Source organism: Phaseolus vulgaris, chromosome 3 (assembly GCF_051622355.1).
Source record: "Phaseolus vulgaris cultivar YP4 chromosome 3, ASM5162235v1, whole genome shotgun sequence".
In the NCBI taxonomy this organism is placed as follows: Eukaryota; Viridiplantae; Streptophyta; class Magnoliopsida; order Fabales; family Fabaceae; genus Phaseolus; species Phaseolus vulgaris.
Window position 1 is genome coordinate 35,882,985 of NC_143500.1, and position 26,476 is coordinate 35,909,460.

Genomic DNA, 26,476 nt, shown 5'->3' on the forward strand with positions numbered 1-26,476 from the left:
AAAAAATTATAATAAAATATTATTAATAATTCCCTCGGTGATTTCCAATGCCCTGTCAACATAACAATCAAAACATTTTATTCTTGATTTCTTAACAACATTGGTTAGCCAGAGCCAAAAATTACGAAGACTGCATAATTCAATTCTCCGTACAGATGAAATTAAGAAACCGCTATTCTCGTCCCATAATGAGATGTAGCAAACTGGGATGAGTATAATAAAAAAAATGTAATTCTGTTTTCTGTGACAATTACAAAATGAAACAGTAGCTCCTATTTTATACGCCAGAAAAAAAATTCGCAACTCAAGATAGAATCCAACAAATAATTCATTTACAGAGCAGATGAGGCTCCAACTTGCTTTGATAGAACCATTGAATCCTGGTATAATTTAATGATATTTTATATTTGAACATAAACTATCACCACCCGAAATGATCAGATTGGAATCTAGAAATCACAGCAGAAAAGGAAAAAAATTCTTGGTTAATTATCATCTCGTGTCATTCAGTATTAGAAATTTTGTTAGACATTTTCTGCACTGTAATGTTCATTATGGGAACTGCCATTTTCTTTGCTTAGTTTAGATTTTGGTAAAAGGGACGTCTGATGAGGAAATATCTTGGCTTTTTGCTGCTTCAGATTAAGGCAAGTGTAAACAGACATACCAACAATAGCTGTAAAGGCCCCACAGATACTGATTATGCCAGGATTGGATCCAAAGAGATAATAGTTTCCCAAGAGGATAATGCAGGTCTTAAACTGCCCAAGAACAACATGCGAGACCGCAGATGTCGCACTGTAAATTACAAGGAAAAAATACATGAAGGAACTTGCCAGTAGCTGTTAACTAAACAACAATGTAAAATAGAAATAGATATACAATTTAATGAACTTTAATAATGATCTGGTTAGGACAAATTTTAAATGACCTAACATTAACATTGTCACAAACTTTTCACACTTGTTTACTTGTACATCTGGCCGTAAAGTACCATCAGTATTAGGCTTAGCACATAACCATCAAAGTTTGTCATGCATATAAACTTATTTTGAGATTCTTAGTACACAGGATGGCTATTATAGTACATTGCGAGAGGATTTGTTGATGGTTTGCCACTCCAATAATTTATTATACAACTCTATTGGTAACTTGGCTCATTATCGATAATGCAAACAGTTTAAAACAATCTGACTTGAGAATATATCTAGCTATATTCTAATTATAGCATGTTAAAGGAATGTTTGCTAAAAACAAAACATGTTAGTGGCACACAAAAAAGTATAAATATTTGAAAGTAACCCTTAAATCACAATGGTAAGAGTGTTTTGAACCCTTAACCTGTTCGTTTATAGGGAAATGCAAATATATTCACATGAGAAACAAAGATGGTATCAAATACTACTAAAGGCTTCTTGACACAACTCTGTCACCTGAACAAATAAGCTTATGCTAGTCAACAATGAAACATTTAAAACAGAAATATTGACTACCAACATACTTCATGCCTAGCCCAAAAGAATAAGTAATATCATGAAAAGTGTATTGGAGGTCAGATCATTAGTAAATGATCACTTAATTTGATAAAAACAACCTACTGAAGTATTAAACAAGTGACCCACCTACTATTCTACTAAACGCTGAAATTCCATATCTTTCACAGGCAAAATATCCAACAATTGAAAAGGGGGTAATGCATGTGCCTTACCCTAGTGCTAAAGCCCCAGATAACTGAAGCAAAAATCCAAGAATGGCTGATGTGAGTATCACCAATGTGTTAATGAAGTTCCAATCAAAGGAAAGTACACCAGGAGGGTCTAAGCAGGGTAACATAGCAGCCAGAAAAATTAAAGTAATAGGTGTTGTTTTCCACATTAACCTGTTGAACAATCCACAAATAAAGCAAATAAGAAATATTGGTATGTAAATCAGCACTGGGAATTGGGAGGTGGTCATAACATAATATAAACTATAAAGATATAATAAATACTTACTAATGACCAAAAGAATAAACAAACAAATTACTCACGCCAAAGCAGTCCAGTTTTCTTGTTGCTGTAATCTGGACCAGAGGATTTTGTTTACAGCACTAGGTACGATCCACGCTAATGCAACACAGGCACCAAAGAAATGAAACTGCAGATCTGTCACTGTAGCCACAGCAACACCAATAGATACCACCGTTAATGCTAAAGCCTGCAAAGTTTCAAATCAACTCAGCTAGCGTTTCAATAATAATAAAAAATAAATAAACAAATGAGATAAGTATGAAAATTCTGAAATCTAGAATCAATTGTGGAGAATAACGCGCATCATTTACTTCTGAAACATACAATGCAAGCATCATTGTAGCTAAAGTGTATAGGTTTACTAATTGAATCAATGCTTTTTAACTGGCATGATGTTAAAGATCACCAAACGAGTAAAATGATAAATCTCAAAAACAATAGTCGTAATTACTAGACTTGTATTTTGAACTACAATTTTGAACTGCATTCATAGGTCCTTAGAAGCACATGTAATGACATGAGAAATGGGTTTAAATCTACTGAAGCATTCAGTTATCTTCCGCAAACATACAAGAGCAATAGAGGTGTCAGGACTTAGGAATTCAATAGTGATTAGACACGCTTTGGTTAGGCACTTCACAATGAAAGGATGGGGTTAGCTATTTGAAGTCTGTTATTTAAGTTGAAGGTATAGGAGATTACCATAGCACAAAATGTGCATATAATTCAAATCAATAGTAAAAAATAACTCTTATTTCTACAAACCCCTGAACACTCTCTTAATTATTCCCATCAAATTTACATGGCCAGCCAAAGTTAAGGCATTTACCTTGGGCCAAGAAACTTTCTTCCTATACAATACAAATTCTGCCATAACTATTGAAGGTGTTACTGCAATCTTTGCCATCTGATAGAAACCAATACTGAAGATATAGATATTAAATTCAGAGAACGAAACAAATATTTTTGATAAAAATATCATAGTTGTGTTACCTATTATACTTCAGGCTGACATTAGCAAGGCCAGTAGATAGAGACATGACAAATCCAAGAGTAAATAAAGCAGACATCTTAGTTGATTTTGAGGAAGGAGAAGCAGGAAGCAAAGAAAACACATTTAGTACAGCCATTAAGAGCCAGCTCACTACATAGTGAATTAGTGAGAGAAGAATAGGAAATTTGAATTTAACAGTTTGAAGAACCTGAAAAGAAAAGTCAAGGAAATCAAAATCTAAAACCATGGTTATTTGAAACTTCGACACACAACACAGTCCAACCAGACAGAAAGGAAAGTAAACAAACCATTTTGTTCATGAAGATAATACTAATTGCTACTACAAAATTGAAGCCAAGTGCTGCAGCTGGACCACATGTACGATGTTGTTGTCGTTTTGCACCTTCAGGGGAACGAAATTCATTAAACAGTGAGCCTCTCAGGTCTTCCAGTGCTCTTCCTGCAATGACCAATTAAAGGTATAGGGAAGTTTCTTATGGAGATATAGAGTAAAGCATCAACTATGCATCAGATTCGCATTCTTATGTATCAAGTATTGCCAAGGAAAATTCACCAATTCAGAGTTGGTTGAATAAGACATGATCTTGAATATGTTTGAATGTTCATAGTTAGTATATACAAGTAGGTCCAGTGACTAGACTAAAAAAATAACAAGAATCACTGTAAGTTGGGATGGAGTGCTCTCAAAATTGATTAATGTTTTTATTCTAAAAGAATTGGCAATAAACTTAATATAAATTTTTACCAAGTTTCTTAATCTATATTAATGACATTTCAATGTTGAGTACATCATCGTGTGTTTAGTCCAACATAATCACTTCTGGATTCAAACTTGATTTTAAGTTGAAGCAGTTTTTAGTAAATTGTGTTGGATAAAATTTTTATACCGTATTTTACTCCGAACTAGTTTTTAAAATAAAAACATTCCAACATATATTAATTTTAATCAAACCAATTTTTAAACTGAAAATCTATTTCTCACCAAGGGACCAATATGTGACCATTCACATTTATAAAATTACTTAAACTTATATTTCAGCTTATTTTGGATGATGGAACCTGAATCCAAACAAGCACAAAAATCTAAAACAAAATTATTTAAAGTACTCTATGCATACCAAATCGTATCGGTGTAACGATTTGATTATTCTAAAAATATATGAGACGATACATAATAAATATATATAATAGGTAAATATACAATTACTATTCTGTAAATACAAATTAAAAATGTATTTTTGGACATTATTAAAAACAAAAATCGTAAACCATTATCATTGTAAATTCCTTCTCATTATAAGAAAGAATAGTACTATCAATCACATTCTTTTGATGTAAGGAGAACAATTTTTATTTTTGGTTCCTCATGGACAATGCTTCCGTGTTTCTATGTTATATCTATATATGCATAAAAATTCAGAAAGTATAATAAATATATAATTGTATTTCTCCAATCTAAATTAAAAATGTATTATTTTAACATTTTTGAAAACAAAAATCATAATCATTGTCATTGTCATCATAAATTACTTCCTATCATTTAAAAAAAATATACTATCAATTCTCCTTCTTTTGTTGAAATCATCTATAAAGGCAACAATTTTTATTTTTGGTTCATTAATGCAGAATGGTTCTGTGTTTCTATATTATATGTCTAACGTAAATTATATTCATTTTTCATAAAAAAAATTACAAGATTGGATACTTAGCCTATTTGCATTGGAGAAGTATCCATGAATATACATGCTTGAAGTAAATTGAGAGAACTAGTGCTTTGTATTCTGATGAGCACCAAAGGATTAAAAAGAAACAGTACAATATGAAAATGACCGAAAGGTCTTGCAGAAATGGAAGTCCCAAACCCAGACCCATTTTTGCACGTGATTACACTTTCAACAATGAATGTGAAAATAGAGTAAACAGTGTGAGAAGTTGAGTATTCTGAAAAGGCTCAGAGTTGCTGTAAACAATGAAAAGTTGACGGAGAATAATCCGATGCTACATATTTACAGTGTCGAATCTTAAAGCAGTAATTGATAAAGCCGAAACCCAGTTAAACGGAGAAAAGTTGAATCATTGTGGAACTCAAATATTGTAAAAAGAAAGGAATGTAGAGTGCATAGAGTACCTCTTTCCCCAGCATCGCTATCTTTGCGCTTGAGAATCTTTCGAGTTTCTTTTCTAAGTAAGAAATTGAACATTTTGAGAAGAGGGTAATACTGAGAAAGGAAATGGGGGAGGCTAAATAAGAGAGGAAGTAACAATGGCACTTGGTTTCGGAGAGGAAGAATGAATACAAAGGAGAAGATGAACAGAAGAGACAAAAGTTTGCAAGAAAAAGGGTGATGGACACGTGGATTGTGCCGGTGATGGCGGAGAATGGCAGCTGTCGGCGAACCCTTAATATTCACATGACAAGACATTTAACATTGTTCTGTTGTTTATCTGACAAAAACGGTGTCGTCCCATGTACCCAATCAATGTGACGGCAGAGGTCATTCACCAAACACTTTACCAAGAAAAATGTCCACCCTCTTTTTTATTAATTGAAATTTATTACAAAATGGGTATGTATGTTTCACATTTTTTAATGTATTTTTTTAATTCTTATGAAAGTTGTATTGTTTATGAAACTTTATTTGCCAAAAATATTAAAATAATGATAGTTAATTTTTATTTGCAATTTTTTCTCACCGTTTTAGTTTTTTAATTTCAAAAATCTGTAGTTTTGATTTATTTTCAATTTTTTATCTTTTATTTTAATAGTTATATTATTTTCTGATCATACTTCTCACGTTTGATTTGTATTTTAAAAAAAAATCTTATTAAACCATATTTTTTGGAATTTCTTTTCAACCAAGTTGCCATGAAATGGTTCGAGAGGTGAAAGTTTTAACTTTTTGGAATTGATTGTTTTATTATATATAATATAAACGTAATCCTACTCTTTGATGTGATAAATAATTAAATTATTTTACAATAATATCATTTTACTCTTTAATTCTAAGAAATTTATATAATTATTCTCAAGAGTACTTTCATCAACTAAATATATTTTTAGATTTCTTAATGTTTATAAATAACATGAATGGTGATTTTTGTATGAAAAAAATGTAACTAACGCCCATTAAATGAATATGTTAGTTTTAAATTTGTTTGAGTTTTTTAATTTCACATGATTGGGGTTATAATCATATAACTGATCATGATTGATGTTAAAGGACTGTTAGACTAATTATTCATAAGTTAATTGATTTTGTAAATACCTTAATTAAACAATCATGGTATAAATTAATAGATTTGGTTAAGGGCGCAGTTAAATATTAATTATGTTTAAGGATTAAATAATTATGTTTTAATGTGCAAGACTGCTATATACATTAAATTTAGCGTAATTAATTATTTCACTTACATAACATTGCAAATGATTATTTCGTTACAACGTATTATTTCCATAATTAATCATTTTACTTACTTGGAAATTATTATTAAATTTCTTTATAAATTATTTTCATGATTAATTATATTCTTGCATTTCACAACATAATCACTTTACATGTATTTACTTGTGACATTAAACTTTGAAAGTATTTAGGAAATTAATCACAACTTTGTTTGCACAATTTTTTTTCATAACTACTTTTAAAAAAGAAAAATGAAGAATTACAATTAATTACTCAATAAATTAAAATTAATTTATATATAAGTTAATTTGTATTATATAATTTTTATATCTTTTTTAACTTATATAAAAGTTAATTTTTAAAAAATAGTTTATTTTTTTATTATTTTCTTTGGAAGTACTAAAACTTCTCAAAAGAAAACATAGCAGTAGTGCATTTTTCATCTTCTTTCGATTAGGTTGAAGATAAATTATATAATGTGGATTCTATTTTATTTACATACATTTCATATACAATTTTCGTATTTTCTATCTTTTTTTCTTTTTAAAGAAATTTCATGCATTCTAAATATAAGTATCTTGGAAGAGTATTATAAAACATTTTTTTTATATAAGGCATTATCTTGTCATTCCTCTTGGCATTCTTATGACTAAAACCGAAGTGACTATTTACTCCTCTGTTCTACTCAAGGAACAAGGTAAATATGGGTGCTTCTTGTCACAAGATGTGAGTGAGCTCAGGAGGGTCCAAGGCTCCAAGAGTAACCTTTGATGAGGAAATCAATATCACTGTTCAGCAATGACAACTGGGTTCATTGCTATGTTTATGATGGAACCTCTGTTATAAGTTTGTACAGCAGGAGTGCCTTGTTGAGTGATGCACACCACATATTTGAAGAAATTCCTGTGAGTTCATGGGCATCAATTATTGCTGGGTTTGTAAAAGACTGGCATGTTGACATGTGTTTGGAGCTTCCATCAAATGAGGGGTTCATATTTCAGACCAAATTATTTTACATACACTAGTCTTCTAAGTGCTTAAATGGGCAAGTGGAGAACTGGGACATGGGACATGTGCTCATTGTCAAATAATTCACATGGGGTTTTCATTGTCACCTCCACAATGATAATGCTCTCATTTTCATGTATTCCAAATGTGGGGCAATTAAATTGATGATGAATTGAACATATTTGAAAATATGTACGGCAGGGATGTTATCACATGGAACACCAAGATCAGTGGCTATGCTCAGCAACACTTCAACAGCTTGGGAATCTGTATGCAAGAGTTGGTTGGCGGAATCAGGTAGCACAAGTGTCAAAATTAATGGAAGACAAAGGTCTACAACCAAATCTTGGTTTTAGTTAGGTTGAAGTCGAAAGTAGAGTCCACAGTTTAGAAGCACAAGATAAGCCAAATAACAGAACGGCAAACATTCTTTTGATAATGAATAGTTTGATGGACCACATCACATGATTCATTTAAACCTTCGTTCTCAGATGTGTGAGGAGAAAAAAATGTTTGGCTTTCGCGATGCTGACTCCATTGTTGGGGATTTATAGGATTTCCATCATTGCAATGCGCGGGAACTGAGGGCAGTCAGTTTCTCATCACTGTAATGTTCCTGGGTAACGGGAGATTCAAGAAACCATGCAAGCAATGTGGTTTATGTGACTTGTATCCACTAATGTGACTTCAATCCATTAATTCAATATAAAAGGATGACACAAAAATCAACTTGGCACTAGAAAAAATAAATACATCCTGAGATAATTGAGATGTAACTAAATTTATTAACTAATTTCTAAATTTGTATTTAATATTAGCTATTAAATATTTTTTATTTTAAATAAAAAGACTAATTTTAAAAGAATTATAAGTGCACTTTTTTTTATCGGTATTGAATAAATTAAATATATTCAAGCATTTAAATCGAACCCATATACAAAAAAATTTAGGCTAATGTTCTCTGATAGAATAAATACAAAAATGAACTAAGAAAAAGTCCATATAGGAGAACATTAGCTACTCCTTGTAGCATACCTTGCAATATGAAATCTCTATATCACACTCAAGAACTTGCTTACAAGCCCCTACACTAGAAGAATATTTCCAACATCATTCCACTGGCAAAGCATTGAGATTGAGACTACTGTCATAACAAAAGATTCACTTACCATATCCACCTTAAATCATTACAGTTCCATAATTACCAAATTAGCTGATTTAGTACCCGTGGCAGCACTGTTGAACAAGGTGCTTTGATGTCTCCAAATCCAAGTAAAATGCATGAAGATCCTTGTTGTTGGTTGTGTGTGTCTAGAAGTAGTTGAATTTGTTAATCCACTCATTGTGATGATCCAAGGTCAAATGAATCTTAATCCTTTTCAAAAATATATGTTTTCTAAAGAAAGTGAAAATTCAACCTGTTAAAATGTCGATTCAACCGGTTGTTTTACACTTATGCTTTGTTTGGATTAGAGAGTGGAAATGAGGGAGTGGATTTGAGATGATTTGAAGAGAAAGAGTAAAGAAAGTTAGGGTGTTTGGATTAAGGTAAATAGAGTGGAAAGTGTGAGGAAAATTTATGAAAGTTTGTGAGTGATGTGATGGGTGTGATTGAAATTGTATTTTTTTAATTGATAAAAATGTAACTTTACATATTTGCCCTTACATTTAAAAATTATTCAAAAATTAATTTAATTTATTTATTTATAAATTATAATTATTTTTAATTAAAATATTATTTAAATATTTATAATTATAAATATTTGATAAAAAAAATATTTCTATATATTAAATAACATTATAATTTTTATCTTTACTTTTTTTAATTAATATAATTATTATATAAATTTATTTGTTAATTATTAAAAAAAAATATTTAGTTTTACTATTATTTATATTTATAACTTATTATATATAATATGATTAATTATTTTTTTTATAATAATTATTTTTTTATAATGTTTATATTTTTATATTTAAATTATAATTATATTTTAAATAAAAAAAATAATAATTTAAGTTTAATATAAAAAGGGTAAAAAAGTAAATTAGAATTAATTAATTAATTATATATATATATATATATATATACCACTTTCTTCGCAAAGTTGCGAAGAAAGTTTTGCATGAAATTTTTTTTGGATTTGTGTGCTTTTTTGTTGTTATTAGGTGGTTTTTAGCTCTTTTCATTGTGAATAGTGTTTCAATGCCTTTCTCTTCATAGATACAAACACAGCCTTAGTGAATTTTGAAAAGGATTTGAAAAGCTTGACTTTGTTTGAAATTGCTGTCAACCAATTCAACCGATTGATTCGTGATTTCAATCGATTGATTTTCAGAAAACCTTAACAGAATTTTGTTAAGTTGTTTCAATCTGTTTTAAATTATTCAAACTGCTTTTGGTTCTTGAATTAAATGCTTTGACCATCTGATTGGAATTTAAATAAGTTGTTTTATGCTCCTAGTCATTAACTAAGCAAGAGAGTATAATCAAAATCAGTTTTTCAAGATTTCAAAGTGTTTTGGATCATTTTCAAGTGTGGAATAAGATTCTCTATATTCTCTGTACTTTAATCTTTGATTGTACCCAAGTGTATTCTATTCCTTTCTTTCTTGATCATTGTAATTCTATGTGACTTGGTGTTGTGCAGTTTCAGAGGTTGTTTTGAAAATTGTGTATTGTTTGCCAAAGGAGGTGTGTGTTCTTGAAGGGTTCAAGATCACCGCTTTGGTGTGTTGTTTGTAATAAAGGTTTGATTACTTAGTGAATTCTCAGTGGTTTTTGAGGACTGGATGTAGCTCTTGATAAAGAGTGAACCAGTATAAACATTTTGTGTTAATCTCTCTATCCTTACTCTCTTTAAAATTGTTTTAGCTTTGATTTTATAAGTTGTTGGTATAAACAACCAGTTGTTTCGCAAAAACAACAAGTTGATTTTTTGCAATCAAACTAAAAACAGTTTTCTAATTGGTTGAACTGATTTCTAATTGATTGATTCTTCATTGTCTTTCAATCTACCTTCAATATTTGTGAAAATATTTCATAAACAATTCACCCTCATCTTGTTTAAGGCCTATATTTCTAACAAGCACATAGTTGAACACTAAAGATATTGCTTGTCTGTTTCTTGAAATTGCCCTGACAAAGATATTTAGGGGTTGACACCTCCAGACATAGCACCACCAAGAATATGCATCTCCAAGAATTGTTCCAGAATGCAACACCATCTAGAAGGATTGGTCATTTTTTACTATAAACTCTTGTATTGACTAATGAGGCAAAGAGAGTCGCAATTACCCTCCTTTGCTTCCACCTCTGCACGTTTCAAACCTATTGCCAGACAAACATGTCCAACATATGCTTCAACAATGGCTTGATTGTCACTACTGCATATCCAAACCTATAACTATTGGTAGTCAGATATTCCTACATACCCTGCAAACTTTCCCTAACTTATATGGACTAATAGAACACATAAATATAACACACTACAAATACAAATCAATGAAAGCAGTTATAAACCACTGGAATCAAATTTTGCTTCTATTACACCTCGTCCTCTTTTACTTTTCCTTGACCTATACCAGGAGCATAGAACTTCGTTGATAAAAACTATTGAATATGGTCTTTTCTTATTAGCTAATTTCAGACATGTCATGGGCTTCATACACCACTCATAATATGTGAATTCAAACAACTTCTCTTTGTATGTAATCCATGACCAAACCTTTATAGTTGTGCCAACATGAAATCTCTAAATGGTCCACTCTACCATTCTTAAAGACTATCATATTCTTTTGCTTCCACAAATCTTCAATTATAGCAACCCACATACATCCTCAATGATGGGAAAAATGCACGCGGAAGCAACACACATAATCACAAATCAACAGCAAAAAATAAACAACACAGGATTTAACGTGATTCGGTCGCCAACTGCAACCTACATCCACACGGGCAACTATTAGGTTTTCATTATATCCTGTTGCACACAAATTACAAGTACAATGATCTCTTTAAATAGAAATTATAAATGGGACACAATGATTAAGCTCACTCACTAAACATGTGTCTAGTCAACCCAACCCAATTGGTCCTTGCTTCATACCCAACAATCTCCCACTTGAAACCACGAAACAATGTTCACCTGCGCTTCAACTGTGTACAATGATTAAGTCCACTCACTAAACATGGTGTCTAGTCAGCCCAACCCAATTGGTCTTGATTTCATACCCAACACTCAAATCCTATGTGCAGCCGATGAAAGCCTAAGTTGTGTATTCATATTTGTGTTTGACTCACCTTAGTCCCACCTATAGCATATATTCCATACCCTTCACACCACCTTGCATGTAAAAACTAAATGACTAGCTTATAAAATTTTCATGAAATAAATTAGAAGTTCAATTATAATACTTGTGTTTATATTTTTGCTCTTTTATCTTTTGGTGTGCTTCTATTGGAATATATTATTTCCTAGTACATGATTTCTAACACGTCTTGTTAAGAAGTGGGTTTTAAGCCTAACTCAACCCCATAAAATCGGCTCAATGGGATGAGGTTTGCACCCATTTATATACTATGAAAGGCTCTAATCTCTAGTCGATGTGGTATTTCCAACACACCCCCTCACGCCGAGGCTACCAACTCGTGCGTGGAGATATATGTTATGGGTGGTCCGATAACGGCCCGATGGCGGATGGCCTGATAAACCCAACAAATACTCGTTAGGATAGGCTCGGAATGACTCTGATACCATGTTAAGAAGTGGGCTTTAAGCCTAACTCAATCCCATAAAACCGGCTCAATAAGGTGAGGTTTGCACCCATTTATATATTATATACTATGAAAGGCTCTAATCTCTAGTCGATGTGGTATTTCCAACACGTCCAACATAAAAAAATATATATAAGTGTACTTCTTTTTTTACTTCAAATTTTTTAAATCAAAATATAAAATTAACTGACACATTTTTCACTGATGATATTATATTTGTCATGTATATTATTTTGATTTTGATTGTATCCTTTACTGCTTGAGTTTTTCATGAGAGAAAAAATATTGGATAATGTACATGATGAAGCAATGTTTTGGAAAGTAAGAAGTTTCAAAAGTAAAGATCTACTATTGAAGGCAAAGGAACAATATTATGTTCAGGATAGTTATTAGGGTCTTTTAATTAAGAGGAGAGGTTCTTATAAATAACCATGATATATTAATAATCCATTATTTTTTCTATTCATTTACAACTTTCAATACTATTATTTTAACCATTTTTTTACATTATTTAATTATAAATTTATTTTTTATAATATTTTTTCTCTTATAAAATATACTAATTTAATGAGAGAAAAATATCTTTTAACAATCCGTAAAGGTATACAACTTCTCAAGTAAACGTTTAAAAATAAATATAGATAATAAATGGTATATTTATAATTAAATAGTATAAAAATATTAAAATAATAGTATGGTTGGTTGTAAAGGAATTTAGAAGAAAAAAAATGATTGCCAGTCTATCAAGTTCTATTAATAAGGGTGGCATAGTGTAAAATGATTTTTCCGTTCTCAGAGCAAAACATTACAAATCTCTTTTATTCTCTTTTTCTTTTTTTATTTTATATACATATAATAAATAAGATATGTAGTTGTATAGTGAGTTTACATAGTATTTGAGATTGATAGTAATAATTGTTGTTGGTGTCGGTCGTTCTTCTCGTAATCATTTTTTTGTGTTTGGTCATTTTTTTTTCGTGCTTCACTTTTTTAGAACTTTCACTCTTTCAGACTCCAATCCTTCAATTTCTTAGCTCCTTAGTGCTTGGTCAAAAACTTCTCCAACGATTAAGGATTCAACATTGAGAGTATATGATGTAAAAGTGATAAAATCGTACATTACTCCTCTATAAAAGGTTTATTTATAGTGTTTGATAGTGGGCTATTTGACTCATGAATCGTATCTAACGCATATCTTCAATAAATCAGTATGAACTATAATATCTCAAGGTGTTACCTAAATTTGGTGGAGTGTAGCCCGAATTTACCCTAATTTATAGGATATTTCTTTACTTATCATTTATCATTAGTTATATTTATTATTAGTTTATCTTGTGATTGATTACCTAATTAATCAGTCAATTATATACCGAGTGACATGAGTAATTCTACTAAAAAAAAGTTTCTACTTGTACACTATATACTTTATCAAAAAATATTTCTCAACCAACTATATCCAAAGTTGTCCACCAAAAGAGACTAGTTCTCCCAAACCAGATACCCTGCCCTTGCAGATTACATCTCTCTTTTTCTCTTAATTCGGAGTCTTAATATTTGAGAACCTAAGACAAGGCATGTTTAGCTTATCAAAATTTCACTCTGTTCACATTGCTGGAGGATTGCTTTATAACATTAAGAGCATCTCTCTAGTTTTTGGGTGTTAGCTCAAGTTGTCATCAAAACTTTTGCCAGTGTATTGGTTGGCTGGTTAGTCTATGCGATTAATCATTCGGCTTTCCCATTCATTTTTGGATTTGACACGCTGAATAATAAAATATTTTAACCTGATTTGTTTTCTTTTATGTTCCTAATATTTACTGAGGTGCCGTTGGCTTTCCAGCATTATTTGTTTGCATTGGAATCAATAAAAGGTTAATCTTTTTTCATGAGATATTTAATAACAGATTGTACTAGAGAGTATCGTATTTATTTGAATTGATCTTGAAAACAGGGTGCATGTGGAAGCACAGCAGTAAATGATCCATAGCTAGTTTTGATGATAGAGGTGCCATTATTGGTTATATGGTAAGTATGTTTTGGAGGCGAATTTAGAGAGTTGGCACTAGAATTAATGTGAGATATGCTTTTGGGTTGAAATGTATTAGAAAGTGTGGTTGGAATAAAGCAAACACACACTAGTAACACATTGGCCAGAAAAGCAGGAAGTTTATTTACAGACCAGAGCGAGGTTATAGCTATTACATATATATGTGTGTGCATATATATGCAGTAGTTGCTTACAGTAGTCTGGAACTAAATCTAATAGATCCTGTCCATCCATGAAGCAAAAGGGGTTACTGCACAGTCTGAAGACCCCACCACGGTTCCCAAGTCGGTGGAACGTAAACATAACGATGCAGTGAAATCAATCAAAACTAATGATCTTACTCGTAGCGCAAAACGGCGACGTTCGGCTCAGTTGGTGAAGTAATTGCGGGGTGAGAAGAGGCGACGAGTCGAGAACATGCCGGTGTAGCGCGGCGAAGCAAGGCTATCGATTGGTCTGTAATCAGGCATGATGAACGCTTCACGTTCCTCCCGGATTCCACCTCTGCTGTTGAGTCCATTGAAGGTGCCATACTTCACCAGCCTCCCCACCCACGACTTCTTCTTCGTGGGGCTCTGATGGCCCGCGTTCATCTTCTGGCACAGGTACTCCTTCACCGCATGCAACCCCTGCTCCACCACTTCCGGTGGCGGCGAACTCAGAGGGTTCCCTTCCACGCTCAGCTTCTGCAACTTCTTGAGGCACCCGATGGAGTCCGGCAAGGATCTGATCTTGTTGTAGCTGGCGTCTAGTTCCACAAGGGAGAGGAGGAGCCCCACCGAGTAGGGTAGAGAATCCAGGTACTGGAAGTTCTGGCTCACGTTCAGAGTTTCTAGGTTTATCAGGTTCTCGAGATCTTCTGGGAGAGACCTCAGGCAGTTCAAACGCGCGTCCAGAATTTTCAGAGCGGTCATGTGAGAGGTCGAGCGAGGAAGGAACACCAGCTTGTTCGAGTTCACTGATAGCTTCTTCAGGTTTGTCAGCTCGTACCCTATGTTCTCTGGAAGCTGGATCAACTTATTGAAGTTCGCATTCAGTTCTTCTAAGCTTCTGCTAATTCGAAAGTCGTAATGTATATTAATTAGTCACAAAAATGATAATCACAATTTTTTTAACCTTTCTTAACAAAAATGTTTTTCATAACTATAGATCAAGCACCAAACAGTTAACTGCATATTTAAGGTTGTCTGTGAACTACATATACATATCGCTGATGCGTGTTGGTAGTTGATTTTGATTTTGTTTGTCGCGCTGCTTACTCTAGTTTGGTCAATAACTCCATTTATACTAACGTAACTCATGCATGCATGTCTCCAGAAATTACAGTAATGACTTGTGTGACTTAGTCGATAATATTAAATTATAACATCTCTAAAACCCTATCACTCCAAGAAGCATAAACATAAAACTAACACCAAATACAACATTGTTACCAAAACCTCACACCCTCCCAACAACATAACATCTACCAACAGTAGAAAAAAAAAACACGATCTCAAAACTTCCTGATTCAAACAAATAACATCCGAAAAGAAATCTACCTTTTAAACTTGAAGGGTGAGAGTATTATGTGGTTATTGATTTTTTTATGGGATTGTTGCTTTCATTTGAACGTGGGTATGCAAATATCTATTGTCTATTTGTCGTTTGATGATGATGTCCGGTGGATTCTTGGAGCTAGGAAAAAGATGTTTGAGCGAATACTATTCTTGTAAAAACTGGTTGGAAGAATAATGGTTTTCCACGGAATTATCACTTATTGATTGACTTTTTCTCCCCTTTGTTTTATTTAAGAATTTTGCATTAGCCTGGTGTCCTTCATCTTTTGTTGATTTTATGCTACTCAATTAAGTAATAATGACGCCCAAAGAAAATGGAGAATTTTTATTTTTGCCCGCTATTTGTGACAACGGCCTACAATGAATGCTTAGAAATTCTATTTTCTACGGTTGATTTTCTAAATAGAATAAGGACTCGTGTATGTTGAATAAAGTTTAAATATATTTAAGGTAATACTTTTTTTTATACTTTCTATTTCTTATATTATCCTTATACATATATCTTATTAAATTGGTAGGTATATTTTAAAGCTTATTCCATAGCTGTCAGTGGCATGTTTAATAATCAATTACTTATAACGCTTTCAAATCTACTCATGATGTAGGATTTCATTATTCTTACGGCATATCCTCGATGCCCTAGCTAGTATCAAGAACAGATGAAGTAAATAAAATAAAAAAACCCACACACAAAGAAATTAAACTTCATCATAGCATGGAAAGCAAGTTATTCGAGTGCTTAGGACTGTTTTGTGCACTATGTGTTGTTTGACTAACGTAAAGGTGGGGAAGTGTATGACTCTATGTTTATGTCAAGAATTAATTAGTTAAATTTACTATTGAACTGTTATTAGATTTGACTAATATAAATTTTAAATTGAAAACATACATATGATCAATTATTGGTTTTAATTAAAACACGGTTTCTTGTTTTCCTCTCTCTGTAACCGTGTTTGCACGGGGTTGTGCCAACCTTATCCCATGAATCAATTATAATTAAGTAATGTTTTAGGAAAAAGTAGAAAGAGATGTTAAAATGGTGAACCTGCAATTTTCAATTGTTTTGGGAAGGTATTCGATGAGGTTGCCAGAGACATTCAAAACCTTGAGTTTAGAGAGGCAGCCAATGGAGTTGGGAAGGTGCCTAAGCTGGTTGGAGTGCACGTCCAACACCACCATGTTCAGCAGTCTCGCTGTTAAGGACTCTGGTATATTCTGTCAGAATATATTTAAAATCAAATGTTAATTAAAAATAAACTACACTACTATTTCTTAAACAGCAACATGAAGACAGTCACATAGGATTCATTAAATAAGTTATGTCGGCTAGCTAACTAATTAACTATAGCTTATGGCGGCAACCACAGGGTACACTGTAAGGAAGGTAAAACTAGCTACCAAGACTTATTAAAGTTAAAGACAAAATTAAAAAACAATTGTATTTTTCATTGATAAAATAAAGGGTATAGTTTATAATAATTGTTCAAAAGTCTTAATCTAAATCAAAATAAAATTAAAGAATATTATTGCCTAATACAACTTGTTATCTTTTGTTTTTATTCGTGTACATGACCAGACATCTATTAATGTACGACAGCACGTACACGTTTGAGTAGAAAAGACATCAACACTATTTTTTATTATATAGTAATTTTTTGTCTTTTTTTCCCTTTTAACGACATCTGTGACCTTGTTTTTATTACATAAATGTCTGTTCAAAGAAATTATAATCTAAAATGGGATCAAGGATTATAAGAAAAAAGGTGAAAAGAAATATGTATATATATACTCCAAATACAACTAGAAACAAAGTATATATAATATCTGATAAGTAGCTTCTCCTTTTATTATCTGTACTTTGAGGAAAAGAAAAGGAAAACCAAGTTGTATTGACACTCTTCATTTATATAGTTGGAGGAAGATGATATTAACTTATATCATTCTCTGTGCTATCAAACATCATATTATTTTTAAAGTTCCTATGTTTGTAGAAAAACTAACCTGAAAACCCAGAAATTAAAGGGCCTTAACTAACAACTAACCCTCTGAACATATGTATGAGAACTCAAATGGAGTTTATTAGAAGGAAAGAGATGAAGAGAAAAGCATTATTTGGTATTGAAGTTTAAAAATATAATTAAGGTCTGAAAAAGATGTAATGCATGAGTTTGTGTTGTGGTGTGTTGTTAATTACCTGGAGATTGTTATTGGAGAGGTCCAACTTGCAAATGGTGGCTAAATTAAGAGAGGGGTTAGGAAGGGAGTCGAGGGACATGCCACTCAAGTCTACTATTTCAAGCCTCTCTTCCTCTGTGCCTTTGCTTCTCTCCGTTTTCTTCCTCACATCCACCTTCACAGACATGGGCTGCTGAAAACGTTGCTGTTGCTCGTACATCATCTTGTACAAATAAATGAACTACAGCAACAATAATGATATCAGAATTTCCTTTTCTTCTTCTTGTTCTTGTTCTTGTTGTGTTGTTTTATTATATGGTGTGTGAGAAGGGAGAGAGAGAGAGAGATGGTGAGAGTAATTGGGGAAGAGAATAGATTGAATGGTGGAAAAGAAGAGAGTGGTTGGGTTTATATGGAGAAAGGAAAGAGGATGCACGGATGAGAAGGGAGAGAAGAGCGGAGTGGACGGGCCACTTGTAAGTGACGTATGATGGAAGTACAACAACCGTATGATGTATGCTTAGGTTTGCGTCGCCACGTTCCTCACTTTGATCAAGTCAACTCACTTTTCTTTTCTTTTTCTCATATCTCTCTTTCTCTGATAAATAAACAATTTCACAAACCTACTGTGCAACTCATTCAACAAAATTATACATACGTTGGTAATCCAACCAGATTAAAATAATTAAAAGTGTACGAAGAAATAATATTTTAATCAAATATGAATGATATGAAAAGATGAAGAAATATTGAAAGGTTGTAAATAAGTGTTTTTTTCTGTATATAACGTAATATTATATATTATATAGTAGAATAATTGGATTACCCAAGTGAAAAGAAGAAAGAATGGAAAAGAAAAAAAAAATTGTAGATATGATAAGTAATTCTTAAATTCTTTTAGTAAGAGACACAGGGAGCTTTAGTAATAAAAAACTATAAGTAAACTCATGAAAAATGATATCACTTTTCATTTAAAATTTTAATTTACTTATATATTATTTGTCTTATTTATTTTGAAATTATCTTAAATTCGTAATCGTGATAATATGAATAACATATAAATAAGATGAAAATGTTAATATGTTTTATTAGAAAGGATAAAAATGAAAAAATGAAAAAAAAATAAAAATATACATTAGTAAAATCCTATAATTAAAGCTCAAGTTTTTTTTTAATCAGAGAAAAGGCTCAAACTTTGTTACATGTAGCATGGAAATATTGGGTTTGAAGTATTCCTTTTAATTAATTTATTTTTTATTGATAAAAGAATATATAGCATAAAGATAAGCGTATTTTTATTCGGGACAGACATGAGATTATTTTTTTTTATCAAAATAATAATAATAAAAAAAAAGAGTTATTGTAAGATCATATTAAAATTATTCTATAATAAAATAGTGTTTTTTATTTAATAACGAATTGAATGTTTTTATATTTATAATTGCGTTAGGTATGATGAATTTGATGCTCGTCAATCCGACTTAATTAATTAGGTTTCTAAATATCAATTTCAATCAAATCTTGTGAAAAATCAATCTAATCTCTCTCTTTTTTCTTGAGTCAAGTCTAGTTAGTTGAATTGAATTACATAAATCCATAAGGGCCCATCTATTTTAACTCTATCACAATAATTCTTATTTTAATTATTGAGATCAAAATATGAGTTGACAAAAGACAATACTATAATTTCAATCATAAAAAAAAAATATATAAAAAAAATAAAAATAAATATATATATATATATATATATATATATATATATATATATATCATGTTAGAGTTTTGCTTAATAATAGAGGTTTATATCCATTTTATGTTTAAACAAAGTAAAAAGTATTTGTTTCTTTTGTTAGTAATCTAATGTAACATTTAAACAAAGAGGTTTATAATTTACGCGCGAGTTTACGTGGCGAGATGAATTGTTTCGTTGACTTACCTAAATAAAAAAATAATTATTTTAATTTTTACAGAAAAAATTATATTCTACTTATATATTATTATTTTAAGTGTGATTTTTATTTTATTTAAAAAAAATTAATGTTTTATTTTAATCATCTAAAGAAATTAATATTAAAAATAAGAGTGAATTTAGTTTTAAGGAGAATTTTACATTAAAAATTTGTTAATAAAAAAATAATATAAAGAAGAGATTTCATTAAAATATTTTGTAGCAAAACTTTTGATAAGATACTTTTATACATTTACATACATATAAAAGGAAAATATATGTAAAATAAAATTTTAATTACTTTTAATCACATCTTTCTAACAATCTTCGTACTTGAATGTCTTTATATTTTTTTATCTTAATTGAATAAATTAAAACAAAGACGAAATTTTAATTTTTTAGTAACAGAAATATTTGTTTATAATTAATGAAATTTTAGTTTAAAAAATATTTTTTTTTACGTGGACTAATCCACATGTCCACAGACTACCTCTTATGCGGAATGGGTCAATGAAATGAGTCTGCACTCTTTGTGCCAACCAATCTAACTCACATTTTGCAAATTAAACGCGTGACAAAGCTTATACAAAGTGAGTAAGTTCACATTAAATCTGTATTTCCAATCCTAGAAACCCTATCTTTCTAAACCTAAATCACCATTTGATCAATAAAAGTTTATTAATATTGATTGAGAAATAACATTGACTTGCGTTCTTATCTATGTCTTCATAGAAAAAAAAATCATATTTAACATCAATTGGGAAAAAATATTAATGTTAATGAAAAAATCCTAACTAGAATCATTTGAGAAAAACATTGACTTTTATCGCTAAAAAAACCTAAGAAAATAATGTTAAGTTTATGACCTATTACCTTCAACGCCATCTTAAATTATATCAAATTAACAATATCTTAATTAAGGTTGAACTCAAGAGAAAATATGAAAAGAAAAAAATTAAAATAAAAGAGGAGTGTGAATATGAAAAGTTTTAAATTCTTATTCTGTATGAATAAAATTTAAAATCTAATAAATCTATTATAAAGTAATATATATTTTTAAAATGATCTAATTTTTCTATTATATATTAGTAAAAAATATAAAACATAATGTGTTGATTTAATAATTTTAATCATACCTGCCCTCTTAATAATGGTTTCTATTTTCATGGTTTATTATCTTAATATGATTAAAATTGGTCGATAAGATAATTTAAAAAATATATATATTTTAAAAATTACTTTTCTATCTTTCTAAACATAAACTAAACATCATAATTAACTATGTTAAAAATTGATTATCTCAGGTTAAATCAAACCTAGATTTCACCCAATTTTACAAATAGTCAAATAATTTATTATATTAATTATTTTTTTTTTATAATTGATTATATTAATTTTTTTTTCTTGTAGATAATTGATTATGGTCAATCAATAATAATTATGTCAATTAAGTAAAAAAAAATTATTCTCTTTGATTATCGATTATGAATAATAAATATTCATTTTTCCTGATCCAAAATGTGTTATAGGATACATGAAGAAGATAATAGTCGATTACATTTAATTATAATCCATCATAATATTCGGTAACCATAAAACTCTTTTCGAATGGAAGTTCTCTCTATATCATTCCATACTTTTAAAAAAATGTTATTTTTTGAGAAGATATTACGAGAGTGGAACAAATTACAAGTTCTTTGAAAATATTGATTAAGATTTATCAAAAGGATTGATCATGCTATTGGTCTTTCAATTATAAATCTTTATTTTTTTTTCTTTTGTAATATATATTGTTAACTTTGCACGAACATTTGTTTATTGTATAGTTGAATGTTTTCATTATCTTTGTAAATGTTTTGAAGACTTATTTGTATTTTTGGTTCTTATTATTTAGGAGTTATTATAATAAAATAATTTAAATTGTTAGTAAAAGGTTTAGCTAAAATTATCTGGATTGAATGTAAATTTGAAAATAATCAAACTAGTATAAAAAAATTGTATGTCTTTGTGTTTCATCAAAATTTATCATGTTGAATTATTTGTTGGTCTTGGTGGTACTTAAGTGTGTTGTACTTAATTACTCTTATCACCTAACAGTTTAAAATGATATTCTTTGATATTTTAAAAAAATAAAATCACTTCATGTCTTTTTATTCTTTCTTTATTACATTATATAATTAGTCATTCTCAATATTATCTCCTTTTTCTGAAGAATAATTTTACACTTGAAATTAGTAAGAAAAAAAATAATTATTTTAACTTTATTTATTTATTATTCATATATTTAATTTTTAATAGTTTATCTTTTACAAATTACATTTTTATCTCTACTTTGAATTAAATTTAATATTTTAAACATACTAATAATTAAAAATAATAAATTTAAGTAAGTTTTACATCTCTAATATAACTAACTTTTTTACTAAATACTCACTAAATTATAATTGCTAACTTAATTCCTTGAATATATATATATATATATATATATAATTTTGTCCTTGAAATTTTAAGTGATTTTAAAATATTTTTTTCTTCTCTTTTGGTCCATCAACTTGTTTTTTTTTTTATCATAATAATCTATATCTTTTTCATCCTATCTTGATGTATCTTCTGAATACACGTAACATAATTAAATACATATCATGAATTAATATTCTAGATAATGTAACACATGTTCCAAACATAAAAAATATGTGGATAATAAAACCAATTAGAAACTTATATCAAATTTATTATTTTATTAGATACTCAACTTGAATTTTTTTTATTAGATATCCAAATAAAAATCAATAAATATTAAAAACCCAAAAGTCATTTAAGATAAAATAATGTTTATTGATTCAAATAATTGATTTAATCTAAAATATAATTATATATTTAAAGTGTTTTTTATTATAAATTTTACCAATATAAAGCAATTATAAGTTAAATAAGTTTCAGGTCCCAATATATTATATTTTTTAGTATACATGATGATTTTCAAATTAAATAAATAAATTACCAAGTTTAGGTTTAAGTCTTTGAAAAAAAATTATTTATATTTTATTTATAATATTACGTTTTTTTATTTATTTTGAAATTTTTGTCTTTCAACTTATTTGTTATTATAACAATAGTTTTAATTATATAATTATGTATATTATTTGTATATGTAACATAACTATTTAATTCATTTTATTTTTTAAAACTTTGTATTAAACATGTGTCAAATTAATTAATACATAAACAATAAAATTAATATAAAAAAAATGCAAATCACAATATTTAACTTATTAAATTTGAAATTTAAAAATATTAAATTGTCAAAATAAAAATTGAAACTTTATACTTAATGTCTGACTGAAATGTGACTCTATCTTGGTTTGTGCTATGTTTACTAGGATGTTTCGTATTCGATATAATATTTGTCTTAATTACTGTGGAAAAATAAAGTTTAGTGTTACTCATATTTTTCGTGAAGGGAATGTGTGTGTTAATAAGTTGGTTTTTCATTGGTATAATAGGTTTTCATCTAGTATCTTCTTAAAAATCTTTATTAATAGGTATAGTCTACCTATGTATAATTTTTGTTAACATATGAGTTTTGGTCTATTCTTCTCATATTTTTGTATTTTTTTAATAATATTTTTTTATGTCATAATAAATGAATGTTTGTTATTTGAGGTGACTCAGATGTCAAGAATCATATTGATGCCTAACATAAAAAAATTTATTAAAAAAAAAAAAACTTATACTTATTTAATCCAAAATATTTAGTATTGCTTATTTTTAGAAAAAGGAGCACACAACTATAATCGGCTTGTGTGGGAAAAGACAATTCAAAGTATTGTTCTTTAAACAGTGAGCGACTCCCTCACGGCGGCCACCGCGAATCACGGACACCTTATGCTGCTGCAATGTCAATGGTTTCGGAAGTTCTCTTCTACTCCAAATAAAAATCAATTCCAATTTGATTATTTTTAATATTTTTTTTCTTCAATTTTAGTAATACAAGGTTCAATAACATAGAATATCGTAATAAATAATTTCATTAAAGTCATTGAGTAGACAAAATGAAGCGAGCCAGTAATTGAATTGATTGTGAAATCTCTCCAAGCCCAAATAAATATAAGTTCTTACTTTAATAATCAGAAATCTCCATTAGAATAATCCTCTCTTTATGAATATATTTGTTAGAAAATAGTATAAACATCACTTTCATAATTTTCAGACAACGTCTGTTGGTAGTTGAATATGTAACACAATATCTTCTTAATAATTCCAGTCATATATACAAGGATTCTGTTCAACACTAATTTATTTGCCACACTTCTTTATAGAGATTAAAAAATACAATATCTCACAACCTCATTTTTTCTTATTACAGTCCACATAGGTTTTATGATTATAATTTGGATCATCTAAAGTTGACGAAAATTATAAGTGAGCAAATGATTAATTGTACTAAGTTATATCTGATCTTAAGCCATTTTTAAAATTTGATTGGATTAATTTGTTTAGTCCGTAACCTATCTCTTGATACAATGAAATTAATAAGTTAATATTTAAATTAGGATATGTCATGCCTTTGAATGCGGTTGGATTTAGTCTTATTCCCCTAACAAAGTTTTTGTTTGTCCACAACTTGGGGCACTGTAAATCTTGGAAATGGTATATTATAACATTTCACTAACCGTTACAGTAATAATAATAATTAATATATAAATAAAGAAATAAATAATTATGTACATAATATTTAAGTTTTTTTTAAAAATAAACTTTCCTTCTTAATATTATATATATATATATATATATATATTAAGTTAAAAAAAATAGAAATCATATACATATATATCTTTCTTCTCAGTTAATTTATGTTGAAATTTTCCTATTATATCACATACTTCACGGTCATTACAATCTAAAAAAATAATAATAATAATAGCACAAACACATAAAATATGGTGAGTCAGTGTTTTAAAAAATAAAAAAATAATAATAAAAATAAAATAAAATATATATATATATATATATATATATATATATATATATAAACTGGGAGTATGATTCGGGAAGTTGGGAGTTCTTATTTTATATGATGGGAAGATTATGGTTTTGTGGGAAATGGATTCAGTGGATCAAAGCATGCCTGGAATCAGCTACAGTCTCAGTGTTGGTAAATGGTAGCCCGACAAAAGAATTTAAACCAACTAGAGGCCTTAGGCAGGGGGATCCGATGACACCATTTTTGTTTTTGATTGTCGCACAAGGTTTAGCTGGGTTAGTAAATCAAGCGACAAGAAAAAACCTGCTATCGGGTATTAAAGTAGGGGATAAGAAGGTGGAGGTGAATTTACTACAATTTGCGGATGACACCCTTTTTGTATGTGAACCTAATATGCAGAACATCAAGTGCATTGAGGCTATTTTAGGATGTTTTGAATTAAGCTCGGGCCTAAAAGTAAACTTTTACAAGAGCAAGATTGGCGCAATTGGAGTAGATAGGTATGAGGTGAAAATGTATTCGGATATACTCCACTGCAGTCTAATGGATATCCCCTTCACATACTTAGGCTTACCTATAGGTGGCAACCCATCTAGGTGTTCCTTCTAGGAGCCTTTACTATCAAAGATAAGAAAGAAACTTTTTGTATGGAAGGGAAGGAATTTGTCATTTGCAGGAAGAGTCTGCCTTATAAAATCTGTTATCAACGCCATACCACTATTTTTTCTATCCTTTTTTAAAGCACCAATCGGAGTGTGCAAGGAGATAACAAAATTACAGAGAAAGTTCTTGTGGGGGTGGGGAACGGATGGGAAGAAAATTGCTTGGACTAGTTGGGAGAATATCTGTAAAGCGAAAGAGGAAGGAGGTCTAGGTATCAAGCGTATTGATTTGTTTAATAAGACACTCTTGGCAAAATGGTTATGGAGATGGTGTTCTACAGAGAGAGGACTTTGGAAGGAGGTCTTAGAATCAAAGTATGGAGCGAGGGGGCTGTTGAATTCAATTGCACCGAAAAGAAATAGGTATACATCTAGATGGTGGAATGATTTACTCAAAGTAAATCTCTTTGACCAAGGTGACAATTGGTTCAATCAGAATATGACTTGGGAAGTAGGATCAGGGGAGAAGATCAAATTTTGGGAAGACGAATGGTTAGCTAATGGTCAACTCAAAGGAAGATACAAAAGATTGTACAATAACTCTGAGTTGAAAGACAAGCCTATTGGAAGTTGTGGTAGTTGGAATGTAGATGGGTGAGAGTGGAATTTAAGTTGGAGAAGAGAATGGTTCGAATGGGAAAAGACTATGGTAGAGGATTTCATGTCTATAATATCACAGGTGACATTACAACAAGGTAAAAAGGATTCAAGGTTATGGAACGACCCTCCATCATACATTTTTCTCAGTAAAATCTGCTTACAATAAGTTAGTAAATCACAGGCGGGGGGGGGGGGGGGGGTATCAGTGTTCGGGTCTCTTTGGAATCTGAAGGTTATGCCCTCAGCCCTATTCTATGTGTGGAGGGCTCTCTTGAATAGGATAGCAAC

General features: G+C 30.0%; 2 protein-coding genes and 1 pseudogene across 3 annotated transcripts; 1 reads left to right on the plus strand and 2 right to left on the minus strand.

Annotated features, from left to right (window-relative positions):
- Positions 1 to 135: 135 nt before the first annotated feature.
- Positions 136 to 5,469, minus strand: LOC137807279 (nucleotide-sugar uncharacterized transporter 1). Of its 2 annotated transcripts, XM_068607840.2 has the most exons (7): positions 5,153 to 5,469; positions 3,312 to 3,463; positions 3,003 to 3,211; positions 2,839 to 2,932; positions 2,030 to 2,196; positions 1,709 to 1,879; positions 136 to 798 (listed from the first exon to the last, which is right to left on the minus strand). In XM_068607840.2, the coding sequence occupies exons 1-7, from the start codon at positions 5,445 to 5,447 to the stop codon at positions 525 to 527; spliced, it is 1,362 nt and encodes a 453-aa protein (XP_068463941.1). In that variant the 5' UTR covers positions 5,448 to 5,469; the 3' UTR covers positions 136 to 524. The 2 variants fall into 2 exon arrangements, with proteins under 2 accessions (XP_068463941.1, XP_090156878.1); XM_090300752.1 differs by lacking the exons at positions 3,312 to 3,463; positions 5,153 to 5,469 and having other exon boundaries at positions 2,839 to 2,916; positions 3,003 to 3,122.
- A 1,604-nt stretch (positions 5,470 to 7,073) lies between these two features.
- On the plus strand, positions 7,074 to 8,140 carry LOC137805576 (pentatricopeptide repeat-containing protein At2g37320 pseudogene; annotated as a pseudogene).
- A 6,139-nt stretch (positions 8,141 to 14,279) lies between these two features.
- Positions 14,280 to 18,476, minus strand: LOC137807278 (plant intracellular Ras-group-related LRR protein 6). Its single transcript, XM_068607839.2, has 3 exons — positions 18,014 to 18,476; positions 16,865 to 17,034; positions 14,280 to 15,310 (listed from the first exon to the last, which is right to left on the minus strand). The coding sequence occupies exons 1-3, from the start codon at positions 18,215 to 18,217 to the stop codon at positions 14,629 to 14,631; spliced, it is 1,056 nt and encodes a 351-aa protein (XP_068463940.1). The 5' UTR covers positions 18,218 to 18,476; the 3' UTR covers positions 14,280 to 14,628.
- Positions 18,477 to 26,476: the final 8,000 nt, after the last annotated feature.